Source organism: Sus scrofa, chromosome 8 (genome assembly GCF_000003025.6).
Source record: "Sus scrofa isolate TJ Tabasco breed Duroc chromosome 8, Sscrofa11.1, whole genome shotgun sequence".
Classification (NCBI taxonomy): Eukaryota; Metazoa; Chordata; class Mammalia; order Artiodactyla; family Suidae; genus Sus; species Sus scrofa.
In genome coordinates, this window is record NC_010450.4 from 67,682,100 (window position 1) to 67,694,327 (window position 12,228).

The 12,228-nt window shown below is 39.9% G+C and overlaps 1 protein-coding gene across 4 annotated transcripts in view; it reads left to right on the forward strand.

Annotated features, from left to right (window-relative positions):
• Window positions 1-12,228, forward strand: part of MOB1B (MOB kinase activator 1B) — a 54,374-nt gene that overhangs the window by 34,238 nt on the left and 7,908 nt on the right. For 3 of the 4 annotated variants that reach the window (XM_003129073.4, XM_021100593.1, XM_021100592.1), the window contains 2 exons: window positions 6,473-6,606; window positions 10,139-10,302. In XM_003129073.4, the coding sequence (XP_003129121.1) occupies window positions 6,473-6,606; window positions 10,139-10,302 (298 nt within the window). The remainder of the gene's footprint in view (window positions 1-6,472; window positions 6,607-10,138; window positions 10,303-12,228) is intronic. The other variant, XM_021100594.1, reaches the window with a different exon arrangement.

The following is a 12,228-nucleotide window of genomic DNA, read 5'->3' on the forward strand; positions in this document are numbered from 1 at the left end:
GGGGTCACATTGGAGCTGCAACTGCTATCCTACACCACCTACACCACAGCCACAGGAACAAGGGACCTGAGCTACATCTGTGACCTACACTACAGCTTATGGCAACGCTGGATCCTTAACACACTGAGCAAAGCCAGGGATTGAACTCGAATACTCATGGATCCTAGTTGGGTTCGTTAACTGCTGGGCCACGAAGGGAACTCCTACTATAGCTTTGTAGTATGGTTTGAAATAGGGAGTATGATATCTCTAGCTTTGTTCCTCTTTTTCAAGATTGCTGTGACTAATTGGAATTTTTTTTGTATTTCCTTACACATTTTCGAGTTACTTTTTCTAGTTCTGTGAGATAATGCCATTGGTATTTTGATACAGATTGTACTGAATCTGTAGATAGCTTTGGGTAATATGGTCATTTTAAAAGTAATGATTCTTAGGGAGTTCCTGCTATGACACAGTGGGTTAAGAATCTAACTGCAGCAGCTTGGGTTGCTGTAGATGCACAGATTCAATCCCCAGCCCAGCACAGTAGATTAAGAATCCCTGGCTTAGGAACTTCCATATGCTGTGGATACAGCAAAAAAAATAAATAAAAAATAAAATAAAAACAAAAGTAATAATTCTTGGTATTCTGTGGTGGCCTGGCAGTTAAGGACTTGGTATTGTCATTGCTGTGGCTCAGGTTCAATTTCGGGCCTAGTTACTTCTGCACGCTGTGGGTGTGGCCGAAAAAAAAGACAAGATTCTTCCAATCTGTAACCAAGGTATATCTTTCCATATGTTAGTATATTCTTCAGTTTTTTCAATAAATATCTTATAGTTTTCAGAGAACAAGTCTTTACTTTTTTGATTGGATTTACTCCTACATATTTTATTCTTTTTGATACAATTGTAAATGGGATTTTAAAAAATTTCTCTTTGGGATAGTTCATTATTAGTGTATTACAGTGCAACAGATTTCTGTGTATTAAATTTCTGTCTTGCAGCTTTACCGAATTCATTGATGATCTCTAGTAGTTTTCTGGTAGTGTCCTTAGGATTTTCTTTTTTCTTTCTTTCTTTTCTTTTTTTGCTTTTTAGGGCTGCACTTGTGGCATATGGAAGTTCCCAGGGTTGAATCAGAGCTAAAGCTGCCAGCCTACACCACAGCCACAGCAATGCAGGATCCAAGCCACATCTGTGGCCTACACCACAGCTCATGGCAACGTTAGATCCTTAACCCACTGAGCGAGGCCAGGGCCAGGGATCGATCAAACCCGCATCCTCATGTTTCCTAGTCGGGTTCGTTAACTGCTGAGGTGCAAAGGGAACTCCAGGATTTTCTGTTTAGTATCATGTTATCTGCAAACAGTGACACTTTCACTTATCCCTTTCTGATCTGGATTCATTTTATTTAGTTTTATTGTCTGATTGCTTTGACTAGAACTTCCAATACTATGTTGAATAAAAATTGCCAGAATAAGCATCCTCATCTTATTCCTAATCTTAGATGTAATGCTTTCAGCTTTTCACCATTGAGTATGATGTTAACTGTAGGTTTGTCACAAATGGCCCTTATTATGGTGAGATATGTTCCCTCTAAATCCACTGTTTAAGAGTTTTTATCATTAATGGATGTTGAATTTTGTCAAAAAGTTTTTCTGCATCTGTTGAGATGATCATATGATTTTTATTTTTCAGTTAGTGTATCACACTAATTGATTTGTAGATACTTAGCAACCTCGCATCCCTGAAATTAAATACTGCTTGATCATGGTGTATGATCTTTTTAAAGTATTGTTTGATTTGATTTACTAATATTTCATTAAGGATTTTTGCATCTATGTTTGCTGGTGATACTAGCTTCAAATTTTCTTTTTATATAATGATTTGTCTGGTTTGGGTCAGAATGATGCTGGCCTCATAGAATGAGATAGGAAGTTTTCATTCCTCTTTAATTTTTCAGAATAGTTTGGGAAGGACAAGTATTAATTCTTTAAGGTAGAATTTACCTTTAAATCTATCTGGTCCTGGAAGTTCCTATTTTGGTACAACAGAAACAAATCTGACTAGTATCCATGAGGATGTGGGTTCAATCCCTGGCCTCGCTCACTGGGTCAGGGATTCAGCGTTGCTGTGAGCTGCAGTGTAGATCACAATCAAGGTTCAGATCCTGTGTTGATGTGGCTGTGGCTTAGGCCGGCAGCTGTAGCCCTAAAAAGAAAAAAAAAGCCATCTGGTCCTGAACTTCTGTTTGTTGGGAGGTTTTTTTTTTATCTGATTCAGTTTCATTAATAGTAGTTCGTTCATATTTTCTATATCTTCCTGATTCAGTCTTGAGAGATCTTATGTTTCTAGAAATTTATCTGTTCCTTCTAGGTTGTTCATGTGATTGGCTGTAATTGTTCATCGTAATCTCTTATGATCGTTTCTGCTTCTCTGATATTGTTTGTAACTTTTTCACCTTTGATTTTCTTTATTTGGGTTAATTTTGTTTATTCTTTTCAAAGAACCAGCTCTTGGTTTCCTTGATCTTTTCTACTGGCTTTTTTTTCCAATTTTTTAATGTGAAGTGTAGTTGATTTACAAGATCATATCAATTTCTGCTGTACAGAAAAGTAACCTACATTCCTTTTCTTTTATTATCTTCCATCATGGTCTATTCCAGGAGATTGGATATAGTTCCCTGTGCTAAACAGTAGGACCTCATTGCTTATCCATTCTAAAAGTAACAGGGTTTTTTTTTTGCTTTTTTTGTTTGTTTGTTTTGCTTTTCAGGGCTGCACCTATGGCATATGGAGGTTCCCAGGCTAGGAGTTGAATTGGAGCTGCATCTGCTGGCCTACACCACAGCCATAGCAACATGGGATCTGAGCTGAGTCTGTGACCTACACCACAACTCAAGGCAATGCTGGATCCTTAACCCTTTGAGCAAGGCCAGGGATCAAACCTGCATCCTCATGGATACTGGTCAGGTTTGTTACCGCTGAGCCACAGTAGGAACTCCCTAGATGTAATAGTTTGCATCTCCTAGCCCCAAACTTCAAGTCCATCCCCTTGGCAACCACAAGTCTGTTATCTATGTCTGTGCGTCTCTTTCTGTTTTGTAGGTGGGTTCATTGCGCCACATTTTAGATTCCGCATGTAAGTGATATCATATGGTATTTGTCTTTCTCTTTCTGGCTTACTTCATTTAGTATGAGCATTTCTAGTTGCATGCATGTTGTAAATGGCATTATTTTGTTCTTTTTTAATGGCTGAGTAGTATTCCTTTGCATATGTGTACTACATCTTCTTAATCCATTCATCTGTCTGTGAACATTTAGGTTGTTTCCATGTGTCAGCTATTGTGAATAGCACTGCAGTGAGCATAGGGGTACATGTATCTTTTCGAATGAAAGTTTTGTCTGGATATATACCCAGGAGTGGGATGGCTGAATCATATGGTAGTTCTAGATTTAGTTTTCTGAGGAACCTCCATACTGTTTTCCATAGTGGTTGGTTTTTTTTTAGTATTTATTTATTTATTTATTTAATATTTATATATTTAGTCTTTTTAGGGCTGTACCCTCGGCCTATGGAAGTTCCCAGGCTAGGGGTCAAATCAGAGCTGCAGCTGCCCACTCACACTAAGGCCACAGCAGTGCAGGATCCAAGCCACATCTGCGACCTACACCACAGCTCATAGCTGGATCCCCAACCCACTGAGCAAGGCCAGGGATCGAACCCATGTCTCATGGATACTAGTCGGGTTCGTTACCACTGAGTCATGATGGGAACTCCCTGTTTGTTTGTTTGTTTAATTTTTATGGCCACCTGTGGCATATGGAAGTTCCCTGGGCCAGGTATTGAATTTAAGCCACAGCTGTGGTAATGCTGGATCCTTTATCCCACTGCTTTGAGCCAGGGATTGAACCCATGCCTCTTCAGTGACCTCAGCTGCTGTGGTAAGATTCTTCACCCATTGCACCACAGTGGGAACTCTATTTTTTTTTTTTTTTTTTTTTGGTTTCTATTTAATTATATCATGTTCTAACTTTGGATTTTGTTTCATTTTTCTAGTACTTTGGGTGTGAGCTTAGAGTATTTGAGGTTTTTCTTATTTCCTGAGGAAGGCTTGTATTGCTATAAAATCTCCTCTTAGAACTGCTTTTGCTGCACCCCATTTATTTTGGATATTATATCTTCATTTTCATTAGTCTCCAGGTATTTTTTGATTTCTTCTTTGATTTCTTCAGTGACCCATTGGTTATTGGGTAATTGCTGTTTAGACTCCACCTGTTGGTAATTTGGTAGATTTTTTTTGAGTTCTTTCTACGTTACTATTTATTTTTATCATTAACCAAGAAATGAATATTGTGGAATTTGTAGTTTATAACTTCATACCATCATGATGGAAATAAATTTCAAAAACAGTGGACTGTCAAAGGTGGAATAAAAAGGTTGGTGGGGGAGTTCCCGTCTTGGCTCAGTGGTTAACGAATCCGACTAGGAACCATGCGGTTGCAGGTTCCATCCCTGGCCTTGCTCAGCAGGTTAAGGATCCAGTGTTGCCGTGAGCTGTGGTGCAGACATGGCTCGGATCCCGAGTTGCTGTTGCTCTGGCATAGGCCGGCAGCTACAGCTCTGATTAGACCCCTAGCCCGGGAACCTCCATATGCCGTGGGAGTGGCCCTAGAAAAAGGCAAAAAGACAAAAATAAATAAATAAATAAAAATGAATATAGACAGCTAAGAATCATTAACCAAATAAAAAACATGATTGTGAGAGAAAGGCAAAATGTTAAGGTTTCTTAACATAGGGAGAAAACATGGATAAGTTCTTGTCTTTAAGTGAAGACTAAGTAATAATGGCTAAATGTCCTACCATTCATATTCTCTCTCTCCTAAGAGGATCAAACAAGAATAGGCTTAAGTCACACTTGAGACTTTAGTTTTATAGTAGGGAAGCTTTCTTGACTGTGAAAGATTAATAGTGGGAAAGGATGCCAAGAAATGTTGGGGAATCTCCTCTTGGAGACCTTCAAAGTATGCTTTTGACATTCCTCCCTCTTGCTCAGGGTTGGCAGTAAGGTATGCTGTCAGAATATTTGTTCAGGTATATCCTGTTTAAGATTTACTGTTCAAATGTAATTTAGGCTATGATGAAATAGAAGGCATCCTTATTTATCCTATCTCAAGGAAATTTTCATTTTTTGAAATACCCTTTCGTATTTTTCCAGTATATTTTCTTTCAGCTCCTTTGCTAGGCTACCCACCTATCATTTTGTCAGTCCAAACTCTGGGACACAATTAAAAAAACAAAATTGATTAAAAGAGAGAGGCTAAGTGGCAGAAGTAACCTGTTGGAAACTAAAAAACTAAATGCTAGTACAGTTTAGACATTTGTATACATTGGAGTTTCAGCTCCATGCTTATTCCTTATCTTTAAAATCAGGTTTTGTGCATGTGTATGTAATTAACTGTATTAGTGATCTTTTGTACAGTTTTTAACAAATCTGTCTTTTCTATTAGTCTTTGTTCCTTGAGAATAAAGTGTCTTTCATATTAGTGTTCCTTATTCAAGGGTAGTATTCCTTGACACAGTATTTCTCACATGGTAGGTGCATATTAAACATGTATTGTACCAAAGGATAGTGCCTTGTTAATACCTGGATACTATAGGCATCTTTATTTGGGTGGCCAGTTTTTCTCAAAGGGCATGTTTATTTCCTCAACCAAATATACTCAAATATTGAACCATTCTCTTCTTCCTTCATCTTACTTTGGCATTTCTGTGTCATTGTCTCTCCTTAACCCAAAACTTAAAGCCTCAAGTTAAAAAGAATTGTAGTGCTTAAGGATAAATGTTTTTTGAGGAAGAAAATAGTTGTAAAGATTAACTATGGTTATTATAGATGTGAGAAGTAATGAAAATTAATGAAAATTTATTAATGTGTGTTATTCTAAAATATAAATGCTATAGATGAAGGAAAGCTCACAAAAAATGAGTTTGGTAGGATCTGCTTAGTTTGGATCCTGATAAATGCAAAATAGTCCAATAGTAATTTTAAAATGCTAAATTTGGTGTTCCTCTTGTAGCTGCACCGGTTAAGAACCCAACCAGTATCCATGAGTTTGTTGGCTTGATCCCTGGCCTCGCTCAGTGGGTTACGGACCTGACATTGCCATGAACTGTGGTGTAGGTCACAGATGTGGCTTGGATCTGGCATTGCTGTGCTGTGGTGTAGGCTGACAGCTGCAGGTCTGATTTAGCCTCTAGCCTGGGAACTTCCCTACACCACAGGTGAGGCCCTAAAAAGAAAGAAAAAAAAAAAAAAAAGGAAAAACAATGCTGAATTGAAGTACTAAAGGCAAAAAATCCTTCTTTGGAGGAGATTATTTAAAATATGTCCTGAATACATTCACAATAAACATACATATGTAATATAAAAAATATGCACGTTATGCATAGGTATATACTGATATTCTGTGTGCTTTTTATGTTTCCAATGCAGATATGAATATCATTGGGCAGATGGAACAAACATAAAGAAGCCTATTAAGTGCTCTGCACCAAAGTATATTGATTATCTGATGACGTGGGTTCAGGACCAGTTGGATGATGAGACATTATTTCCGTCAAAAATTGGTATAATTGTTTTGTATAACTGCGACCCATCATCATTTATCTAATTTCTCTTGTTTTTAAGGCTTATTTGCTCTGTATTCCAACAACCATCTTAGATTACCATACCTATCAAAATATTTCTAGTCTTATATACATAAAAGTTTCTTTTTCATACCAAATTTATTAGGAACATTAAGGTAAACCTCATTATAATTTTATTTTATTTTTTCTTTTTTTGTCTTTTTAGGGCCCTACCTGCGGTATATGGAGGTTCCCAACTATGAGTCAAATTGGAGTTGTAGCTGCCGGCCTACATCACAGCCACAGCAATGCCAGATCTGAGTCACATCTGTGACCTACACCACAGCTCACGGCCTCCTTATAATTTTATTTTATTATTATTATTATTATTTGCTTTTTAGGGCCGCACCCACGGCATATGGAAATTCCCAGGCTAGGGTTCAAATCAGAGCTATAGCCGCCAGCCTACACCACAGCCATAGCAACACAGAATTCAAGCCGCATCTGTGACTTACAGTACAACTCATGGCAATGCCGATCCTTAACCTACTGAGCGAGGCCAGGAATTGAATCTGCAACCTCATGGTTACTAGTCGGATTCATTTCCACTGAGCCACAACAGGAACTCCTCCTCATAATTTTAAACAGTTAAGATCAGTGTATCTCGGATAGAGCAAATCTGGCCTGTGTTAGGGAAAAAAAAGAGACTGGACATTTGGTAGGTAGGTGGTATTATTTGCCGCAGTCATATCCATTTCTTTTTTAGGAAGGGAATTTATATGGCTTTAAAACCAATTTATATGGCTTAAAACCAATTATATTTGTGGCAAAGAGACCCACAGTGTGAACCTTAATAGACTGTGAGATCAAACTAGGTGAGAAGAAAACAAGATTTGAAGACTTGCTCTGTTATCAGCTGAGTGACTTTTGCTTTTTTTTATTTGCTGACCTTAGGAAGGGCTGACCTTTCAAGTGGAAATTGTTTACATTTAGATAGTTTATATGATTTTACTGTGTATTAACTCCTTACAACTGTGTTTCCTAAAAAACTTAAGAATTTGCTCTTTTTCAACTTTTTTTTTTTTTTTTTTTTTTTTTTTGTCTTTTTGCCTTTTCGATGGCCGCTTCCGTGGCATATGGAGGTTCCCAGGCTAGGGGTCTAATCGGAGCTGTAGCCACCGGCCCACGCCAGAGCCACAGCAACGCGGGATCCGAGCTGCGTCTGCAACATACACCACAGCTCACGGCAATGCCCAACCTTCACCCACTGAGCAAGGCCAGGGACTGAACCCGAAACCTCATGGTTCCTAGTCGGATTCGTTAACCACTGACCACGACGGGAATTCCTTTTTCAACTTTTTGACTATACTTTATGCTTTTTTAGTTTTGGAGAGAAGGATGTGGTAGAGGAGATAGCAGGAGACAGCAGTGTAAATAGTTGCTGTTATTAACTGGGTTTTTTTTGCCATTTCCAGGGCTGCTCCCTCAGCATATGCAGGTTCCCAGGCTAAGGGGCTAATCGGAGCTGTAGCCGCCAGCCTACGCCAGAGCCACAGCAATGCCAGATCCGATTTTGTCTGTGACCTGCACCACAGCTCATGGCAACGCTGGATCCTTAACCCACTGAGCAAGGCCAGGGACAGAACCTGCAACCTCATGGTTCCTAGTCGGGTTCATTAACCACTGCGCCACGACGGGAACTCCTAACTTTTTATTTTAATCAATTTCAGACTTAGAAAATTTGTAAGAATCATGCACAGCATCCCTCTATTTCCTTCTTCTGAGTTCTTTAGTTGCCAACATTTTAACACATTTGCTCTCTCTCCCTCTCTTCTCCCCTCCTCACAGTCTGTCTGTGAGAGTAAGTTGCATAGATGAAACCCCTTTCTTTATCTATATGTGCTTCAATGTGTATTTCCCTAGAAAATCACAGGAAAATTGTCAAACCAGGAGATTAACACCGATACAATACTCTTGTCTAATTTTTCCAGTTTTTCAAAATTTCCCAGTCATATCCTTTAAAGCATAAGAAAGTCTTTGGCATTTGTTTTCATTCAGTGTTGTGTCTCTTTAGCCTCTTTAATGCAAAATATATGTACTTGAGTCTTTTTTAGTCTTTCATAACACTGACTTTTTTTTTTTTGGCCATGGTATGCAGCAGCTTGATGTGGGATCTCAGTTCCCAGACCAGGAATTATACCTGGGCTGCAGAGATGAAAGTGTCAAGTCTTAACCACTAGACCACCAGGGAACTCATGATAGTGTCATATTTGAAGAGTGTAGGCATACTGTTTTTTTGGGTTTTTTTGTCTTTTGTCTTTTTAGGGCCACACCCCCAGCACATGGAGGTTCCCAGGCTAGGGGTGGTATCAGAGCTGCAGCTACCAGCCTACACCACAGCCACAGCAACTCGGAATCTGAGCCCCGTCTTTGATCTACACCATAGCTCATGGCAATGCTGGATCCTTAACCTACTGAGCAAGGCCAGGGGTTGAATCTGAATCCTCATGGATACTAGTTGGGTTCGTTAGACACTGAGCCACTATGGGAACTCTGGCATACTGTTTTATATAATGTCCCTTTATTTTGGTTTGTTTACGTCTTCTTGTGACCTGTGATATTTTTAAATGTGCAGTAGGCACTGTGGTGATATTGAACCCAGTAGGACCAGTATTTGGCTTAGGTTTTGCCAACCTGGTTCATGTGGTCAGTTTAACAAAGGATGTAGAATTTTGTATTTTTCTAGTTTTCTATTTATTTAATGCTGTAAAAGTGCTCTAATTCATGAAATAAGTATCTCTAATTGAGCAGAGACCACAGCTGATTTCATGATACATGTAGACCTGCAGTAGTAAAGAAATAATTTGTGTAGAAAAAATGTGAAAATATATCACAGGCATTTTATTTTATTTTTTAAAGATACATCTCTTTTTTTTTTAGGGCCACACCGGCATATGGAGGTTCCCAGGCCAGGAGTCTAATCGGAGCTACAGCTGCCAGCCCACACCACAGCCACAGCAACGCCAGATCTGAGCTACGTCTTCAACCTACACCACACTCAGGGCAATGCCGGATCCTTTATTCACTGAGCGAGGCCAGGGATCAAACCTGCAACTTCATTGTTCCTAGTCGGATTCTTTCCCTCTGTGCCACAATGGGAACTCCTATCACAGGCATTTTAAACAAAACTGAACATGGTGATTTTGTGTTCAGCATAAGAACTCTGAGGATCAGAGTATGTGTTTTAGCTCCATTACCATCTTAGGCATTTGCCTCGTTTTGGTAAAATGGTGGTGTGTTAGAGGCCAAAGGGCTAAATTGAAGACAAGTTCTTATTCTATAGAAGCATTGAAGTTTAGTTTCATTCATGATATGTTGAGAGCTTCTGAAAAGTACAGTGGGTATATCAGTAGTAATTCATCAGTACTTCTTTTCAGCCTTGTCTTGGTAAGTTATGTTTCCATTTGCTAACTAACTGATACTGCCTTGTTCTCTTCTTGTTAATAGAGAGGGTTGTTTATCTATTTACTAGGTGTCCCATTCCCGAAGAATTTCATGTCTGTGGCAAAAACTATACTCAAACGCCTCTTTAGGGTTTATGCTCACATTTATCATCAGCATTTTGACCCTGTGATCCAACTTCAGGAGGAAGCGCATCTCAATACATCTTTCAAGCACTTTATTTTTTTTGTCCAGGTAAGTTGGATAAGGAGGTCGTTTTTGCTCAGTAAAGGCAGTTATGTACAGAGTTATGAGTGAATACTGCATCCGTACTGTCGGGATAAAATTTGCCCTGTCTCGCTAGTCTTCATCCTCCTTAATACTTGCCACTGGTCTTCAGTGTCTGAATTCCATTGCAAGCCTACAGTGAATCTGAGAGGTCTTACCTGGGATTTGGTTCAATTAACAGATCGTAATGGAGGAGCTGAGTAAGGAACCTGGCTAATTTGGTGGACATATAGATGAACTTGGTCTCTGAGCACTTCTCCTATTCCTCTTAACCCTCAATTCCTGGATCTTTCCACTCTGGATATTTTTTCAGCAAACTCTGACATGGAAATGGACTTTAAATATCATACCTTTTCCCCCTCCTTTTAAAAACCATTTTCTGAGTAATTTTTGCATTAGGGGCTGTTATTCCAAAGGGGGAGGAATGTCCCAAAGAGTGTTGATACTTCAGAGGTCCATTAATCTTTAATCTGACTCCTCAGTTGACCTCCTCCTCTTTCTCTCTTTAGTTCTCAGAGAATTGGCCTTAGGGATGTAGACTAAGAGGAGTGAGGCTGTTCTTGCCCTGCTATAATAATTAGAGAACTGACAGGCAGGAATGAAAAAGAGATAGACGTGCATAAGCTGACCAGCCATTTTTCAGTGGTGGTTAGAGAAGGGAGATGGTAGGCAAAAGTCCAAGGCTGAGATCCGTGTTGTTTTTGTGTAGCTGTGGACATGAACTTATAAATGCCTTCCCCACAGCCCCCTCCATAAAGAAGAACGTGTTTATTTTCCCTCTGTACACTGAGGGCACACATTCTGTATCTCTTTGTTTTGCTTTTTAGGGCTATACCCAAGGCATATGAAAGTTCCCAGGCCAGGGGTCGAATTGGAGCTGCAGCTGCCGGCCTATACCACAGCCACAGCATCACAGGATCTGAGCCTCGTCTGTGATCTACTCCACAACTCATAGCAACGCCGGATCCTTAACCCACTGAGCTGAGGACAGAGATTGAACCCGAATTCTCATGGATCCTACTTGGGTTCATTGCCACTGAGCCATGATGGGAACTCCATGTTTTGTGTCTTAATTTCACCTATGTAAACAAATTTTAGGATCTAATAACTTGCCAAAACTGTTGCTTTGGGCAGTTATTTTACAGTGTATTCCTTCTGCGGACACCAGTAGAAGCAAAGAAAGTGTTATCCTAAAATTTGCATCTATGCTGCGGTTTAGGCAGAACATGTTTGCTTGAGGTTTTAGTGGTTTGGGAGAGGATATTCTGCCACCAGAAGATTTTATCTTACTGTACCGTGTGATCTTAAAGAACACCTAGCCAATAGTAAGAGATGGTATGTGGCATTTTTATCTTACTGTACCGTGTATGTGGCATTTACCACAGCTGAGCCTAGTTACATCGCAGGACACTGTCACCTTCTTAAATTGGGTCTAGGGAGTTCCTGTTGTGCTTCGGGGTAACAAACCCTACTAGTATCCATGAGGAAGTGGGTTCGATCCCTGGCCTCGCTCAGTGGGTTAAGGATCTGGTATTGCCATGAGCTGTGGTGTAGGTCGCAGACTTGGCTTGGATCCCGAATTGCTGTGGCTGTGGCGTAGGCTGGCAGCTGTAGCTCCGATTCGACTCCTAGCCTGGGAACTTACATATGCCATGGGAGGAGCCCTAAAAAGCAAAAAAAAAAAAAAAAGGTGGGTCTATTAATTATTCAGTGTCACCTCTTATTTGAATGAGAGTGGCTTCTGCCCCGGGCCTCCCAGTTGAGAGGTTTTGCTCTGGCCCTTCTCCAGTGGTACTTATCACTACAGAAGGAGGAATCCACAGGGCTAAGAACATACCCAGCTAGATCCCTTCCCATAGGTGCTTGGGCACCTGAGATGCAGAATCTCCTGCT